This window comes from Aspergillus neoniger (genome assembly GCF_003184625.1).
Source record: "Aspergillus neoniger CBS 115656 unplaced genomic scaffold BO87scaffold_14, whole genome shotgun sequence".
In the NCBI taxonomy this organism is placed as follows: Eukaryota; Fungi; Ascomycota; class Eurotiomycetes; order Eurotiales; family Aspergillaceae; genus Aspergillus; species Aspergillus neoniger.
In genome coordinates this window covers 688,340-704,591 of record NW_020291142.1, presented here as the reverse complement: position 1 = coordinate 704,591, position 16,252 = coordinate 688,340, and the positions used below count along the sequence as shown (strand labels likewise).

The following is a 16,252-nucleotide window of genomic DNA, read 5'->3' as shown; positions in this document are numbered from 1 at the left end:
GATGTGCTTCAGAGCACGAAATCTAGGGTTGCGGTGTTGTTCCCAGCGAGCAACATTGGCGGTTGTGAAGAAGATATATAGTTGTGGCACGGTTATCAGTTGGTTTAACCGTTTGGTACTGCCAGATCTAATAACAACTCTTCCTAACCGAATTAGTACGTATCAATGTTATTCATAGTATCAGCAATCAAGAGTCTATACCCAAATATCCATGATTGTCATAGGGTTTCATCTCTATGGTGTGCACGATCTCCTCATTATCGCCAGCATTCTTAGTCACATCACGGTGGGTCACAACTCATGATAAGCGCGACTCCTCCAACTTCCCCGCTTATCATCAACCTTCGCCCTTCTCCAGGTATATTTATCGAAGCATTACTGCCTTTCGAGGAATCAATATAGATCATATCAACTGCCAGAAAGTGAAAATTACATCATCTACCGAATTCACAATGTCCAAAGCAACCAGAATCCCCATCCGCACCCAAAAGGCCCCTCTCCCACCGCCATTCCTCTCCCAGGGCATCGTCGTCGGCGACATGGTCTACTGCTCTGGGCAGGTGGGCGTGAACCCTGCTACAGGCAAGATGATTGAGGGATCAATCCAAGAAAGAACGGTACATCATTCATTCCTACATAACCCAAATAAATATCCCTAACCAAGGGTGTGCCTAAAGCTACTCAGCTAACGAGGTCCAGAAACAAATCCTCAACAACCTGAGTGCCGTCCTTGAAGCAGGCGGCTCTAGTCTTCAGGATGCCGTGAAAGTCAACATATTCCTGGCTGATATGAATGACTTTGCCGCTATCAATGAAGTCTATAGTTCCTTTTTCGCGGATCCGAAGCCGGTGCGTTTCGCCTGATTGCCCCTGGGCAGAGTCACATACTTACTGACGAACCAAGGCTCGTACATGCGTTGCGGTCAAGACATTGCCACTGGGGACTGATGTGGAGATTGAGTGTGCTGGGGTGGTGAGCAGCGTGCCAAGTCGGGGTTCTCGTCTGTGAGAAGCAAGCAAAGAAGCAGGTTCCTGGATATGACTGTGATGCTATGCGAGTACATAACCGGACAAATGCAGACAAACATTGCTTATGTGCATATACTCTGCATCTTGGCTGTAGACAACGGATAGACCGGCGAGCCTGGTATGAATAGCCTATGCGTCGACAAGCCCGATTTCTAATGCTAGGTATCGGAATGCCAACGGTGGCTTTATGCATGGATTCGAGCGGCAGCTGGGCTTAGTTATGTCTAATGCGACACCGGCTGTCGGATGCAGCTCAGATGGCTGATGCGAGAAGATCATTCGTGCTATTTACTCCGACCTCCGTGCTCTATGTTGGATCCTCTATCGTAGCTAAGCGAACCATTGTGTCTCAGATCGGCTGGGTCGGTAAAAGCACAGATTCAGCTCAAACGGGTCATGGGTCAAATAAGAAGAACTGATCCGCTATTATTAGCATAGTTCTCCATCTCAGAGTGGCCTTTCGTATAAGCTGGTAGGAAGCTGAATTGTCAGGATTTGCAGTTGGAACAGTTCAGGGATAGTCCACTGCAACTACTGAACTGGTCGACCTTTTTTCAGGCTCTGATCCGAACATCGTGACTGTCTCCAGGATTGGATCTGCTGGAGATGGAGGGAATCGCTGGCCTCAAAATGGGCGAGGCTAGTCCGCATGGGGGCAATGCACGCGCCAAGAGCCGACCACCAACCAATGGAACCAAGGGCCACGGTGGGGCAGAAGTCAGGAACAGGTTTAGTGCCGGTTTGAAGTAATTTCCCAGTCCTTGGATCGTTGGCAGCTTTTGTCCATGGTTCATTAGATTCAGGGTCATATCCCCCGTCCCAGGAACTGGTCGCATTTAGCATATGATATAATGGTATCAGGATGGAGATATGTGTGATGGGCCTTGCGGTAGAGGTCCTCAAGATACAATAGCCTAGTGAAAATGGTCAGTGTGTGGTCTTACGTCCGTCCAAGGCTTAGACTCGAAGACGCTCTTTGAATGGACTCAGCCTACAAGATTAAAATAGCAACGCGAACAATGGTGCCACTGCTGGACGGAGTTCCGTGGGTGCTAGCTTTCTTAGTAGTATCACCAAATGTCCACCGTCTCTACTCAACTCAGGCGAACGACGATCCAACTCCTAAGTATTACAGAGGAACCCATCTGGATTTGGGTCTTATCGAAGCTTTGACTTTCCCGATCTGCATATGCTGCTGAAGCAGTTCTGACCGTCAGCCTTCTAGAGTCGCACATCGCCCTAGGCCATGCTGTTCGTGAGATCCAACACTCGAAGAAGCAATGACCATGGGGCGCTCCTGCAAATCCTTTCTGACTGTGCTGGCCTTGGGTACCAAGAGTCTCAGCCAATACGCGATCTGTGGAATTTTTGTACGACTCTGTTCGTGGCAATTCTGAGACCGAAGGGATGGAAAGAGCCATTGTTTCAGCCCTGACGGCGGCCCCCCAGCAGGGGCTGTGAGCGACTCTCCTGCATTTCTGACATTCCAATCATGTCAGGGAGAAAAAGATCGATGATTGCCGCGCTGTCAAAAAAAAACCAGCACCGACTGGCGGGTTAGAAGAAGAAGATAGTACGTACAACTCTTATTTTTCCCTGCTTGTGACGGTTGGCGCCGCTGGGCATGCACGTGGTGTAAGACATGAACATGCCTTCCATCGTCTTCCTCGCCCAGCGTTAACCGGGCTGGGTCTTGCTGGAGTCTGAGTGTCGAGCAGGGCCCCCCTCCCATCCTTCGTGTGTAGGCTAAGAAATTAGCCCAGGACTAACGGAATGGAGCACGTTCTCGAAAGGACCTGAGGTCAATAGTGTCCGCCACTAGCTTCTGAATGGAAGAGGATTGTCTTGAAGGCAGCAACTAGAATTTCCCAAGATGCAGTGCTACCAGCATATTAGCACACCACATACACATGTCATGGAGCTTGACAGGTATCTCATCTTGAATAGTAAGGCCTGTTGCATACCGGTAGAATGGATGGGACGGGTGCGCATACGTAGTGGCTCCGTACGAGGCACGGATGGTATTGGATGCTTTGGGGTTAAGAAGGGATGGTGAGACAGCCGGGGGTGGATGGCCATCATTGTGACTGACTCAACCCGGCGGGCGGGAGGGGAAGGGGCATCAATAATCTTACTTTTTTGTTTTATTTTCTTGGATTTTTTATTTCTTTGCTGGTGTTTGTAATGTTAGGCAGAGAGGAAAGAAACACGGCTTTCCTTCTCAAGGAGGAGGGAATGCACCCGACCGCATTATCTTGGCTGGCAGGTGCATAACCCCATGCTTATCACATTCCTCCGATCCAAGTTACGAAAAAAAAAAATCCCTTTTGCTCGCCTGTTCGAACCGAACCAAGCCATGCGATTTTCTCTCTCTTTCTCTCTTGATGATCCTTGCCTGGAGTTGTTTTTGCTCAGTTGCCAGCCCGTCGAGCAGGCTGCAGCACTTGTGTTGCCCGTATCACCACGCACCGGGGCTATCCCCACATCCATCCAGGAACCACCCACACTAAAACGACGCCGTCAGTCTAGGCCTTGTGGTGGTCCGAACCTTGACGGAATTATGCCCTTTGCAGAAGAGGCTGGCGTGCGAGGCGGGAATTACGATGCGCGCCGTACCACTGCTGATCGGCAATTGTCCCTGGCCACTCTCACCGGCCACTTTACGCTGTGCTACCTGTCCAGTGTGTGAGTAAAGTCAAGTCAAGTATGTATTCTTGAATCCTCCGTGACATGCCTGAATTTTGAGGATCCCACTTCAAGTTTAAGCATCAATCTTCCCCATTCCTTAAACCGCGATCATTATCTCCCCATACGAGCCGACTTTGATGGGTTAATTTCCTTCCCATTCCCCTGCGACATCCCGGAATGATTGGACACTTTGTCAACATCGCCACCAATCGTTCTCTGGCTCCGTGAGGTAGTGCAACTGCCGGGCTGTGTCGTCTTCCTGATTCTATGCACCTTCTGCATGCTGCGGCATCAACCCAGCCTCGAGCAAACTGCCAGGGCATATGACAGCCCCGCAGCCTACATGTAGTATACCCTGCCATGTTCTGCTTTACACTGCACACAAAGTGCGCGGAGGAGTTCCCGATCTGTGAAGAGGAGATACCTGATTGACACCTTGTGCTCCATATCTGTTCGGTTGACGAGACCCTAGTATGTCGATCGAAATACACCATGCTACCCCTCTTTCAACGTCTAGACTCCCCAAAGAAGAGTCCTGTCCACTGCATATCATGCGATCTATGGCCTGAACCACTCGGGGTGAGGGTGTTCTCAATAGTTCCAGCGGTAGCGAGCTCGGAGTTGGTCTTGATGTGCGCCGTTGTAGATAGATACTGCACTTTAGACGGAGCGCGGCCATGGTCAGTACCCAAATAAGCTCTCTTCTCCGTATACTATTGATCGTTTGGCATCTAGTGTACCAGTGTACCTTTTGATGGGGGGTTCGACCAGGACGGCATGCGTACATGCCTTCTCCATTGGGACGTTCCTCCGGCTAGACACGCACATACTGTCCGTTCACACTATCCATTCATTCATTCGGCCATTAGTAAATACACTCATACATATTAGCCGGGATGTAATGACTTGTAGTGCATGAGGTGTAGGCAGAGAGTCCAGAACCGGTGACACGCAACGACAGCAACGACAGCAACTCCAGTATCAAATAGCAAAGACCTAGAACATGCTCAACCCCAGGTTGTTGCGGGCATTTGTCGTCAGTGAGTGAGCAAATGTGCAATTGGGCTAATGAGGATGCGAGGTGAAGATACGGCAACCAAGGTACAATACCGTACGGCAAGAGGTGGGGCAAAGTGGAAGGGGGCCCACCTCTACCCGGTGCGTGTGGTTTATGGCCTTGTCATGGGGTGGTTGGCATTGTAGCCACGGCCTTTTCCTTTGCTTTTCCCGCGTGCTTCCTGCCTTTTCCCCCCTCTGCTTTGGTGTGCCTCGTTTTTCCCCTGCCGTGCATTTTTCCCTTCCTTCCCTCCTCCCCCCCCCTTTTTTCCAGTGGTACCAAACCACAACTCCCACAGCCCAACCCGGAAATCCAAGTGGTGGTGGTAAGAGCTAAGTAAAGTAAAGTAAAGTCAAAAAGTAAAAGCCGGGCCCCAAAATAATCAAATCTACCAAAAAAAGGCGATGACACGGACCGGCAAACCAACTAAGCCAAACTAATCCAAACCGCCAGCCAGAAGTAATCTCCCCTTCCCTCTCACTCTCCTTTCATTCATTTTAGTGCTGTTGTTATTATTACTGTTCCTAATTACTACCACCATTTTTTTGATTTTGATTTTTCCCGTCCTTCCTTTGGTATTATTATTATTCTTCTTCTGCTTCTTCACTTTGCATCGCCTATCTTTCTTTTCATTCTTTACTACCATCCTTTCCCCCCTCCTCCTCCTCTCTCTTCCTCTCTCTTCCCCCCCCTCTTCGCCCCGTTTTTGCTTCGCCAGCGCCGGTGCTTCGTTGACGTAGCCCACCTGCGAACACCTTTTCTACGTCAACGAGCCGTTGGGACTTGCCAATTCATCCTCAGCCTTTCTCTCCTTGCATCCCATCCCCCTCCCACGGTCGCGCGCCCTCTTCAGGTACTACCACCACCTCCAACCGCCGTTCAACATAACAACCCACCCCCCTCCTCCACTACCATTACCACCTCCACCTTTCCCCCCCTCTCCACGGCCGTTTTTCTCACTTAACATCCCTTTCTTAGATCTTGTCGCTCGCTCCTTACCGCCTCTACACTCGTTATTGTTTTGTTTGCTGGTAGTTTTTCGTGAGGGGTTACTGTTGGTTTCTCATCGACCACACCCCCTGCCGCTCCTTGAACCCGCTTTGTTTATACCGAACTCCCGCCGTTGGTGCGCGCACATCCATCCGTCAGCTGTCAGTGCACTACTAGAGCTTGTCGCTATCGATACTTTTGATTCGGGGATTTTTTGGTGATATAGTTTTGTGATATCTGCAAACTTTCTGGTTGTTGTTCGACTCAATAGACCAGGAAGCTTACCGACCGTTGTCATCGCATCCCCAGCCGTCGACCGATTCGGGATATCGCCATCGCTCGCGCCATCCTTCGATTGAGATAGGTTCGCTTTAAGTGGTTCAATTCGTGGAGAGGTGGATATACGAAAACGCCGGGAATAGGACATCTATATAGCCCGGGGGTTAGACTATTCGAATTTCCAACCACCGACCCCATGCATCAGCAATCTCAACGACTGGCTTGGATCCTTGACGTTTGAATACTCCGTGCCTTGGGATATTTGGTTTTGGAGGTTCCCATCTGAGCCTTCGCTCTGTCCATTCATTTCAGCATTGTTACGGTCGTTTCGACCACCTGACCACTCTTTATCGCCTGCTATTGTTACCCAACCATTCGAATCAATATGATTGCGCCCACGACTTCGTTGTTGGCCGCGTTCCTGTCCTTGGGCGGCCTCGAGCTCGTCGCAGCCCGGGAGGCAGGACAGATCCGGGACTTGGGAGCGCGTGAGGTTAGCTCCGCCGTTCCTGGTTCCTCCCAGCCCGTTACGCCTGTCGAATTGACAACCAGGTCCGAAACGAGTACGCATGATTCAGCGCCCACCTCGGACAATGAACAAACAAGCCCGATCGTTGACCCTTCACCTGCTGTTATCGTTGTTCCTGTAACCATTTCCGTGGATGCCAATGGTGTTACGCATACTATTGTGGGCACGGCACCCAACGTTCCCGGTGCTTCAACGACAACTAGCTCTACCCTTGAGCGTGCAGAGAGTACCCCGGCGGCAGCTGCTGCTACTTCGACGGCGAGCGCGACTACGTCCGACAAGGATTCAACTACCAGTGACTCGGAAAAGCAGAAGTCTACATCCGAATCCGAGAAGCACACTTCCGCGTCTGAATCGTCAGCGAAACCAGAGGCAGCTTCTTCGTCAGCAGCAGCAACGACGGCAGAGACAGCTTCTTCGTCGGCCGCAGCGGCAGCAGCAGCAGCTACTACATCTAGCCAGAGTTCGTTGGCTGACTCCTGGGAGAGCTTCATTTCAAGTATCTTGGGGTCCTCTACCAGCACCAGCGCAACCTCCACGGCCAGTCCTACCGCATCGCCAGCCGAGTCCAGCTCTGCAACCCCCGCTCCCGCTTCAAGCTCTGCTGGCGTCATTGTAGATGTCACCTCAAGCAAGAGTTCTACAAGCGATAGCTCGACGACTTCGGAGAGCTCTACGGCTAAGGATTCCACCACTCAGAGCTCTTCCAGCCCAGCATCCTCGACCCCTGCTTCCACTACGGAGTCTTCGGCCGAGGCTTCGCAATCGGAATCTGCCACTCCTAGCTCGAAGGCAGAGACTTCGAGTCAACTTATCACTAGCCAGAGCGCATCTGCCCAGAGTTCTTCCGCTCAAGTCCCTCTGGCTGAGTCTACTTCGAAGTCCGAGTCTTCAACCCAGAGCTCCTCGAGTCAGGTTACATCTGTTCAGGCCACCTCGTCAGGCGCAGCCTCTCAGACTACTGGGTCAGCGTCCTCGAGCCTCATCCCGTCTGCATCTGAAGATGTGACCTCTTCTTCTTCCACCCCCTCATCGTCAGGAGGTGTCCTCGGCTTCCTCTCGGACCTCTTCCCTACTACCACCACTTCCAGCGGATCTGCCTCTGCTACTAGCAAGAGTGCAAGCGAGTCTGCCGACTCCAGTGCTTTCCCTCTGAGCCTCCCTACCATCTCCGTTAGTGTTCCTGTGGTTACGCCTGCCTCATCTTCTGGATCGGTCAATATTGTTTCTGCCCTACTTGGCACATCCTCAGGCGCTTCCTTGGAACCTTCGGCTATTAGTCTGGGTATCTCGGCCACTTCGACGGCTCTTATTCCCGGGGCTTCCAGCGGAACCCAGAGCTCCTCAGCGGGAGCCTCGACTCCTATCATCAGTGGTGGCATTGTCATCATGCCCACTTCGACTGAATCTGCTTCTGCTTCCGTCTCAGGATCTGCCTCGACGGGTCTTTTCGGAACCACTTCTGAATCAGCATCTTCATTGGCTTCTGGATCCGCCTCTGGATCTGCAGGCGTTATTCCTACATCGGTGTCTGGATCTGTATCTGGATCTGCAGGACTGTTCCCTACGTCGGCGTCTGGATCCGTTTCGGGATCTGCAGGTGTTATTCCTACATCGGCTTCTGGCTCTGCATCTGGATCTGTGTCGGGATCTGCTTCTGGATCCGTTTCAGGCTCTGCCATTGGCACCAGCTCTGCATCCAAGTTTACCTCCATTTCTGGCCCTGCCTCTTCGATCCCCTTAATCACTTCCACCAAGGAGTCATCGGGTCTGGTATCTGCGACGCCTTCCTATGCCCCGTCCACTACCAGCAAGGAAACGCCCACGCCTATCGCACAACCCACCACGACGACCACCTCGGCCGCTGAGACGACTGTAGCCCCCAAACCGACCACGACCACCTCCGATTCTGACAACTACCTGCCGTCAAGCATTCTCGTGGTTGAGCCCACGACTACTACGTCACTGAGCACGGGAACAGCTACCCATTCAAGTACCAGCACTGCTGCTGCTCAGCTTCCTGGATCGATCTCTCCTTCTGGTGGTCTTCCCGAGCAGCCGGCCAACGATACCTTGGTCCAAATCGGATTCAATGGCAAACTGCGCTGGAGCTTTGTGGCCACAACGCCCTTGTCTTCCTCCCAGATCTTCATGTATGTTCCCGAGGGTATGGGCTACGCGTTGCAGCTCAATGACTCTGACGTGGTCATGTACGACCTCCAACCCTACGACAACTCGGCAAGCACTGGCTACATTGCTACCGTTGCGCTGATGTACATCCCTTCGGATGACGTTGACACCCTGAGGAAGATGCTCCACAACCCCATTTCGAGGCTCTACGAGCAGCCCAACGAGACGGTCAAGACATTGATGGCCATGATCGACCCTTCCATCCCTCTTCTGGTGGGCGACTCGGGTTCTTCCAGTGGCAGCTCGTCCAACAGCGGTGGATCGGGTAGCAGCAGCAGCAACGGCGATGGCAGTGACGGTGGCTACGACCAAAGCGATGCTGGTACCAGCTCATCTGGAACCACCAAGGCTAGTGCCGTTGGTATCGGATGTGGTGCTGTGGCCGGTGCTGCAGCATATGGTGCTGGTATGTTCTGGGTTGCGCGTCGGTACCGGAAGAAGCGCCAGTTGCACCAGCGCTCCCCCTCGAGCGTCGACCAGATGAGCGAAGGCCGCGGCGCTGGGTCCGTCTTCGGCGCAGGTGGCCGTCTCTCCCGCAACAGCCAGAACAGCCGGGGCACTGGCCGCACCCAGATGATCAGCGCGCCGGTGATGGCCGAGAACTCGCTCGGCTGGAACTAAGCCCATCAGTATTTCTCCTATAAACCATGGATCGTGTACTTTGTTCAATACTAGACAGGGCCAAAATATAAGCCGAAGCCATGACGCAACGCTCTAGAGAGGTTGTTGGGGGCGTTGGGCCCCTAATCTGTGTGGAATACATACCAAGCGTTGTTGATGTTGCCATTTGTTCCCAACTGTATTCACATTTTATCTTGATATGCCATCGCGTCCTCATTTCCCTGGCATTTGTTTGATTATATCCTTTTTCTTTTCTCCTCTTCTTATTCCCCACACGTTTTGTGCCATTTTCCACTACCTTTTTCATCCATACCATTCTTACTCTCCTTATGGTGACAGAGAAAAAGACCTGCCACCGCAATCACTTTTTGACTCTTCTTCATATCCCATTTTTTATATTTTCCTTCCATCCTCTCCCTATGACCATCCGTCTTCCCTCAGGCATGGATCTACTACCTATTCCTCCTGACTGAACTCACCCCCTCCCCTACGCTTTTCTTAATGATTGGGTGGTAGGTATCTGCTGTGACGAGTGAACGCCGTGCTATACTCTCCTACCCCGCGTTTTGTTTTCTACCTCTTTGTCCGTTCTTTTTTATCTCGCTATGTGTACAGATGTATATTTCTCTTTTCTTATTTTTCAAGTAGATCGAAATGCAAGCATGCAAAGCTAGCTATTTAGCTTAGCTCAACTGATTGGATTAAATCTGACTAGGTTGGGTTGGGCTGAATGAAAATGTTCAAATGTGGTTGATTCTTTTGTAGAGATGTAGGATGTAGTTCTCTGATGGTTTGATGTGTGAAGGTATTTTGAACAGGTACCTTGGTAGGGATTGTTTCTGTTGATAGGCAAATGCGGAGGACCGATGAGTAGCAGGTAATGTGTTTGATCTGGTCCTTGAATGATGTGGTTCGTGGTAATGATGATGACTGATGATGTTTGGCTGAAAGGAGAGCAGAAAAACGCTAAGAGACAATTATTATGTACAGTACAAGAATGCAGCGGAGAGAGGGCGAATGATAAGAAAGTCAGAAGAACCATTTCGTCCATCCATCCATCGCCAATGACATAAGAAAACCCCGGGCAAGAGAAAAAGAAGAGTTAAAATGAAGAGATACTGGGACGAAAGTGTAGGAAGGGATCAATCAATCACTCAATCACTCATTCTTCTCTTTCGAATTCGACCCGAAACCCAACAACGCCAACGGGCCCCTCTCGCCGCGCTGCTCACGCTCCTGCATGCGCTGCTCCTTCGCTCGACGGCGTTCCTCCTTATACTTCTCCCAGGAGACATTAGCGTCGTAGCCCATGACCTCGCCGTTATTCTTCTCAGCCTGGACCTTAAGGAAGTGGCTCAGAGAAGTCTCCTCGTCATGAGGCGTCCTCACGGCTTGAGGCAACGGACGGACGGCATCTTCACCGGCATAAGCACGGAGTCCGGTATGGAAGGCCCATTCGACGGCCTCTTCGACGGGCTTGTCGAATAGGTAGGGGAGAAAAGGCACGACGGAGAGACCGAGCTAGTAATAGTAGTAATTTGCATGTGTTAGCGGAGTAATTCTATTACGGGATTAGTATATGATAGCCGGACAAACTCACCCCGATAGGCGCCCAAGTACGGAAAAAGACACTCCGGGAATTCTTCAGCATGCGCCCAGAGTACTTGACCACCGAGTGGATGGTAAAGGCCGGAAGACCCATACTGGCGATACCCTGGAACACGGCGCGCTGGGCCATGACGGTGCGGTAGTCCTCAGCCAGGGGAACGTGAGTCGTGGGCCATGGCATCAGCGTATCGCTGCTGCTGCTGCCGCCTGTTAGGGAACCGGCGATGTTGCCGGTTACCATGCCCTTGGCGACTTGCTCGTGGGTGAGGTCGCTGGCATCTTTGTAGGCCTCGCAGGGAGGCGCTAGGGCGCGGCGATTGCGGAGGTAGGCTTTGTAGCCTTCGTGGGCGACATCGCCGATTAGATAGGTCCAGGAAATGCCGTAGGCGGATCGCACTAGCCAGGGGTGCGCCACGGGGCGAAAGGATTCGCCTATGTCGGAGGTATAGGCGACGTAGCGGTGCGCGGAGAGTAAGACGGTGCGGAGTCGGTTGGCGTATCCGGCGTAGCGGTAGGGGGTTTCGGTGGAGTCTACGGAGCTGTAGTAAGAATTATTTGGTTAATAATGGTTAAGTTGGGGATGGTGGTGTGGGCGAGAGAGTTGCTTTTTTGGTGGTTTCTTGCGGGGATCGGAAAATGCGGGGAGACAACGCAGAGATGGAAAGAGTGCCTTTCTTTCCTCCCGACACATCGACACTAAAGTTGGGAAAGAGAAAGTGTCACACTTACTATGAGGAATAAATGTCATCATAAAAACTGTCGTCGTTGTCGGCTAGTTTTTGCAAATGCGAAGGGAGCTTCTTGCGAGGAATGGGCGGTTGTTGGGCCGTTTCGGGCGTGTCGTCGTGATGCTTTCCCCAGAACATGATGAGGATGATGGGATAAAATGCGATGGGTTGGATTAATGAGCAACGCTTGGATGAGAGGTGATGAGAAAGGGAAGAGAGAAGAAGGAATGAATTTCTAGCAGACTGGAAAAAATGTGGAAGGGAGTTTGAGGCGAGGAATGGAGATTAGTAGTAAGTAGTAGATCAAGGGGGGAGAAGAAGAAGCAAGAGATGGTGACTTCAAATCCAGACAGCAAGAAAGTCAACAGGAGCTCCAGCAAATCCAGGGCCGAAAGAAACCATGGACTGGCAGCATCTTATAGCACCGGCGATTCGCTGCAAGAATAACCGCCAGCAGTAACCGACCAGCAGGAGCTCTCAGCTCATAGCCGGGGGAATTCTCCATGTCTCGTCCAGGGATGATTTCACTTCCCCCGAGGTTCGGATGGGGGGAGCTTTACTACTATAACTAAGTTTAGTGGAGAGAGCTGTGATGACACCGCCACATACTATGATAGTTTAGCAGGTTGGTGGGTAAGTTAGCCTCTACGGTGTACAGAGTACTCGGTGGTCAGACGTTGGCTGTAGCTTTTGTATTTGCATCTGCAGGTGTTGTGATACCGCAACTCTTCGTTTCTTTTCAGGGCATCTCTAATCATGCCATCATATCCCGTGATGTCTTCCCGGGACCCTCACGTGTCGGGCACTTTCGGGACATCACGTGAAATGCAAGCTAGCTCGCGTGACACTTGTGCTGAGTCATAAATGACTCAGTCAAACCACTTTGAGTTGTGCCTGACTCATCTCTGACTCAGCATGCACGCCAGTCCCAAACAGGCAAGGACCATAGCCGCAACTTCCATCGCTGCCGTCCAACGACTGATTCCCGTTGGACCTCGCATTGCACCGCTACATCCGCCGCTCTGACCTGACCGTTCTCCATTGAACTCTCTCCTCCAATCCGTCATCATGGTCGTCTACTACCAGATCGCCGGCAAGCAGGTCGGCTCCCACGTTGTACGTCTCTGTTGCCGCCCCGTTGCAACCCTCCCCTGTCCCGGGACCAATCTCTGCCGAGGTCATAACATCGGCCGATGGCATACCCTGCCAGCTGCCTGGGAACTCTCACACTGACTACTTGACTCTTTATAGCTCGCCATGAGCGTTCTCGGTGCTCTCTTCGGCGGTGTTGGTCTCGCTACCCGTGGTGGTGGCCAGCCCAAGCCTGCCACCCCTCCCATTCAGGCTTCCTCCAAGGATGAGGAGACCTTCATCCAGTACGTTTCACCTTTGTGACAGATGGACATATCTGCAATCTAGACTACATGATCTGGTTGGGGTGCTGGAACGCAAGCTAATGATTATTACAGGGACTTCTTGAAACAAGTGAACGGAGACGAGAAGAAGAAAGACCATTAGAATACCGCTTTAATACGGGAATCGGTCGAGGACAAACAACCTAATTGAAGATGCTCGATGCATGATATCCATGACCGAATGGGTCGTTGGTCAGGGTGGTCTGGATTCTACCCTGCCGGGCTCGGGCAGTGTGTATCCTTGAAATCTTGCCTGCTGGGACGGTTTAGCGGTCCCACGGGAGGTGTGAATCTGTACATATAGAGTATACACCGTGAACGTTTGTTCTCCAACTTTGCCGTGTCTGGAACTGGTAAAATCTTTACAGCGAGGTGCATATCGGTGTAGAAGTAAGCAGCATGCGTGTAACAGCCAGCAGATCACTACAACCAAGAGAGTATCCAGTACTGGCTGGGAATAAACACGACTGGCCACTACGATGACTACCTGGTTTATAGATTCTTACAATATGTGCCTGTAGTAACCACACCCACCAATTACTCAATACCTACCAGTCACACAGCCAACCAGTCACCTGACCATATCCAACCTTTCACAATAACATCCCAACCAACCAACCCACAACTTGACCACTCCCACCAACCCACCCAACGAACACAACCACCATGAAACCAACCCCCTTCCCCTTCGCCCTCAACATCGGCACCGACATCGTCCACCTCCCGCGAATAACCCGCCTCCTCGCCCGCCCCAACTACCTCACCCGTTTCACGCACCGCATTCTCCACGCCCGCGAACAACAAGACTTTCGCACCCGCTTCTCCCTCCCTCCAATACCCTCCCAATTGCCAACTACTCCTAGCATAAGTATATCCCCCGACATGACGCGGTGGCTCGCGGGCCGGTTCGCGGCCAAAGAGGCAGCGCGGAAAGCGGCGCCCCGTGGCGCGGCGCATATTAGCTGGAAGGATGTGGTGGTTACGGTGGGGGAGGAGGGGGGAAGGCCGGAGGTAGTGTATTTAGATGGAGATGGGGATGAGGCTGGGAGGGTAGGGAAGTTGTCCATATCGCATGATGGGGAGTATGTGGTTGCTATGGTGGTGGCGGCGGGGTGAGATTTATCCTTCTAGGAGTATATGGGTCTTCATGAGGGTTTTCATGCGGAGGATATAGGGAAGATACTAGACGGGGACTGGATTCGAACAGTTCAATGTGATGCTGAGACGGTTGAATCGTGGCTATAGCTGTGATGGGGTAATAGTTGGATGGAAGTGTGAAAATTGGCCTGCTTGGTAGGAGGGGGCATGTGGGAGAGCTAGCTGGCTAGCTTTGTGTCAATAGAAGTATACTAGAGTACAATAGTAATGGATGCATAATAAGTCGCATAAATATTGGAATATATTCTGTAGACAGCGTGATCGTCATCTCGTATCTGGAATCGGAGATGCTGGCGGAGCTGCCGGTCGAGTAGAACATTCGTCTAGATTGACTCGCCGCAACAACTCCTGCTTCTTCACACGGTCCTCTTCACCACCTCCTAGTTCAGGTTCACGTTTAAGCGAGTTTGTCAGTGGCTGACCAGTTATAATCAGCCTGACACTCACGAGCTCCGGCTTGCTTTCCCTTATATACCAGCAACAACAACAGCAACCCCTCCATCGCGGGGTAACCGGCCGCGGTAAGTGATACTCATCGCATCATATCACGACTTCAATCACAACATCTACCCTCTAAGTCTACTTCACCTACTGATATATCTCACCAGATGCCCTTCTCTCATCACAGCCACTCCGGGCAATTCTGCCCTGGTCACGCCAAAGACAACCTGGAAGAAATCATCCAGCTGGCCATCTCCAAGAAATTCCACACCTTCTGCCTGACTGAACACATGCCCCGCCATGAAGAAGATTTCTACCCAGAAGAGGTACTCTCTATCTTAGAAACACCGGCTTATCGTACCCTATAGCCATTTAATTAACTAACCAACCCAGATCGAAGCCGGCGACACCGAATCCAGCCACGTAGCCAACGAAGCAGCCTACTTCGCCGAAGCCACGCGCCTCCGATCCAAATACGCCGATCAAATCAACATCCTCATCGGGTTCGAGATCGACTGGATCCGGCCGGGCTCGCGACAGCTAATCGAGGAGTCTCTATCGCGGCACCCCTTCGAGTTCTTCATGGGTTCCGTGCACCATACGCTGACCGTCCCTATTGACTATGACCGACCACTGTACGAGAAAGCGCGTACGCTAGCCGGCGGGACAGACGAGTTGCTCTTCGAGGCATACTTTGACGAGCAGTTGGATATGCTGAAGCAAGTGAAGCCGGTAGTAGTAGGGCATTTTGATCTGATCCGGTTGAAGAGTGATGATCCCGATCGGAGCTTTCAGCAGTATCCTCGGGTCTGGGAGAAGATTCTACGGAATTTGGACTACGTGGCGGGATACGGGGGATTGTTGGAGGTGAATTCGGCAGCGTTGAGGAAGGGCATGAAGGAGCCGTATCCGAATGGGGAGATTTGTCAGGAATTTCTGGCTCGCGGGGGCAGGTTTTGTCTGTCGGATGATAGTCATGGATTGGAGCAGGTTGGGCTGAATTTCCATCGCGTGGTGCCGTTCTTGGAGCAGGTGGGTGTGTCAAAGCTGCATTATCTGGGATTGGGGGAGGGTGGTGGTGGTGATGATGATGATGAGCCCGTTGATGCACGGTTTCCGAGGACGCAGATCAAGGAGGTGTCGTTGGAGGAGGTGAAGAAGATGTCGTTTTGGGGGTAAGGATGGAGCAGAGCCACGAAGTCAGGAATAATATGAGGGGAGGGGAGTTGACAGGATGCATCACATGCATGGGGATTGGGGTTGCATGCATTGACAGTTGGTTAGATTTAGTGTTTTTTTGGCTTTTCCCCATCTGAGATATCACACGGGAAGAAATAAACGTGGATGATTGATGATGTTGATGGATTAATTACTGGTGAAGTAGTGGTCGATGAGCGGCCAGCCAGCCAGCTAAGTACAATACTAACTAGTAGAGCAGACAATCAAATCAAGCAGTAGACAAGTAGAAAAATAATAAATAAAACAGGCGGCACAGGCGGCAGCCAGTACTATCCAAGTA

The 16,252-nt window shown here is 51.7% G+C and overlaps 8 protein-coding genes across 8 annotated transcripts; 6 read left to right on the top strand and 2 right to left on the bottom strand.

Moving 5' to 3' along the window:
• The first annotated feature begins 347 nt into the window (after positions 1 to 347).
• Positions 348 to 1,154, top strand: BO87DRAFT_376239 (YjgF-like protein). The gene is made up of 3 exons (XM_025623249.1): positions 348 to 617; positions 700 to 849; positions 905 to 1,154. The coding sequence occupies exons 1-3, from the start codon at positions 453 to 455 to the stop codon at positions 1,007 to 1,009; spliced, it is 420 nt and encodes a 139-aa protein (XP_025480410.1). The 5' UTR covers positions 348 to 452; the 3' UTR covers positions 1,010 to 1,154.
• Positions 1,155 to 1,391: 237 nt separating this feature from the next.
• On the bottom strand, positions 1,392 to 2,038 carry BO87DRAFT_45835 (uncharacterized protein). Its single transcript, XM_025628867.1, has 2 exons — positions 2,025 to 2,038; positions 1,392 to 1,943 (listed from the first exon to the last, which is right to left on the bottom strand). The coding sequence occupies exon 2, from the start codon at positions 1,870 to 1,872 to the stop codon at positions 1,561 to 1,563; it is 312 nt and encodes a 103-aa protein (XP_025480409.1). The 5' UTR covers positions 1,873 to 1,943; positions 2,025 to 2,038; the 3' UTR covers positions 1,392 to 1,560.
• Positions 2,039 to 3,236: 1,198 nt separating this feature from the next.
• BO87DRAFT_45825 (uncharacterized protein) lies at positions 3,237 to 3,902 on the top strand. Its single transcript, XM_025628862.1, has one exon. The coding sequence runs from the start codon at positions 3,308 to 3,310 to the stop codon at positions 3,716 to 3,718; it is 411 nt and encodes a 136-aa protein (XP_025480408.1). The 5' UTR covers positions 3,237 to 3,307; the 3' UTR covers positions 3,719 to 3,902.
• A 2,408-nt stretch (positions 3,903 to 6,310) lies between these two features.
• Positions 6,311 to 9,483, top strand: BO87DRAFT_45630 (putative mucin family signaling protein Msb2). The gene has a single exon (XM_025628712.1). It carries the CDS (start codon positions 6,429 to 6,431, stop codon positions 9,381 to 9,383), a length of 2,955 nt encoding a protein of 984 aa, XP_025480407.1. The 5' UTR covers positions 6,311 to 6,428; the 3' UTR covers positions 9,384 to 9,483.
• A 1,058-nt stretch (positions 9,484 to 10,541) lies between these two features.
• Positions 10,542 to 11,857, bottom strand: BO87DRAFT_307626 (mitochondrial fission process 1 family protein; the record flags this gene model as incomplete). Its single annotated transcript, XM_025619399.1, has 3 exons — positions 10,542 to 10,904; positions 10,984 to 11,530; positions 11,721 to 11,857. The coding sequence occupies 3 exons, from the start codon at positions 11,855 to 11,857 to the stop codon at positions 10,542 to 10,544; spliced, it is 1,047 nt and encodes a 348-aa protein (XP_025480406.1).
• An 878-nt stretch (positions 11,858 to 12,735) lies between these two features.
• On the top strand, positions 12,736 to 13,484 carry BO87DRAFT_376233 (ATP19 family protein). The gene is made up of 3 exons (XM_025623248.1): positions 12,736 to 12,835; positions 12,971 to 13,095; positions 13,189 to 13,484. Exons 1-3 carry the CDS (start codon positions 12,788 to 12,790, stop codon positions 13,235 to 13,237), a joined length of 222 nt encoding a protein of 73 aa, XP_025480405.1. The 5' UTR covers positions 12,736 to 12,787; the 3' UTR covers positions 13,238 to 13,484.
• Positions 13,485 to 13,748: 264 nt separating this feature from the next.
• Positions 13,749 to 14,519, top strand: BO87DRAFT_376232 (holo-ACP synthase). Its single transcript, XM_025623247.1, has one exon. It carries the CDS (start codon positions 13,801 to 13,803, stop codon positions 14,248 to 14,250), a length of 450 nt encoding a protein of 149 aa, XP_025480404.1. The 5' UTR covers positions 13,749 to 13,800; the 3' UTR covers positions 14,251 to 14,519.
• A 115-nt stretch (positions 14,520 to 14,634) lies between these two features.
• On the top strand, positions 14,635 to 16,057 carry BO87DRAFT_358098 (histidinol-phosphatase). Its single transcript, XM_025621445.1, has 3 exons — positions 14,635 to 14,813; positions 14,901 to 15,059; positions 15,127 to 16,057. The coding sequence occupies exons 2-3, from the start codon at positions 14,901 to 14,903 to the stop codon at positions 15,910 to 15,912; spliced, it is 945 nt and encodes a 314-aa protein (XP_025480403.1). The 5' UTR covers positions 14,635 to 14,813; the 3' UTR covers positions 15,913 to 16,057.
• The last annotated feature ends 195 nt before the right edge of the window (positions 16,058 to 16,252 follow it).

Coding starts and splice junctions, on each gene's coding strand:
- BO87DRAFT_45630 (XM_025628712.1), top strand. CDS start 6,429: ATGATTGCGCCCACGACTTCGTTGTTGGCCGCGTTCCTGTCCTTGGGC.
- BO87DRAFT_376232 (XM_025623247.1), top strand. CDS start 13,801: ATGAAACCAACCCCCTTCCCCTTCGCCCTCAACATCGGCACCGACATC.
- BO87DRAFT_358098 (XM_025621445.1), top strand. CDS start 14,901: ATGCCCTTCTCTCATCACAGCCACTCCGGGCAATTCTGCCCTGGTCAC. Junction 15,060..15,126: donor AAGATTTCTACCCAGAAGAG/GTACTCTCTATC, acceptor TAACCAACCCAG/ATCGAAGCCGGCGACACCGA.
- BO87DRAFT_45825 (XM_025628862.1), top strand. CDS start 3,308: ATGCTTATCACATTCCTCCGATCCAAGTTACGAAAAAAAAAAATCCCT.
- BO87DRAFT_45835 (XM_025628867.1), bottom strand. CDS start 1,872: ATGCTAAATGCGACCAGTTCCTGGGACGGGGGATATGACCCTGAATCT.
- BO87DRAFT_376233 (XM_025623248.1), top strand. CDS start 12,788: ATGGTCGTCTACTACCAGATCGCCGGCAAGCAGGTCGGCTCCCACGTT. Junction 12,836..12,970: donor AGCAGGTCGGCTCCCACGTT/GTACGTCTCTGT, acceptor GACTCTTTATAG/CTCGCCATGAGCGTTCTCGG. Junction 13,096..13,188: donor GATGAGGAGACCTTCATCCA/GTACGTTTCACC, acceptor TGATTATTACAG/GGACTTCTTGAAACAAGTGA.
- BO87DRAFT_376239 (XM_025623249.1), top strand. CDS start 453: ATGTCCAAAGCAACCAGAATCCCCATCCGCACCCAAAAGGCCCCTCTC. Junction 618..699: donor GATCAATCCAAGAAAGAACG/GTACATCATTCA, acceptor AACGAGGTCCAG/AAACAAATCCTCAACAACCT. Junction 850..904: donor TTTTCGCGGATCCGAAGCCG/GTGCGTTTCGCC, acceptor TGACGAACCAAG/GCTCGTACATGCGTTGCGGT.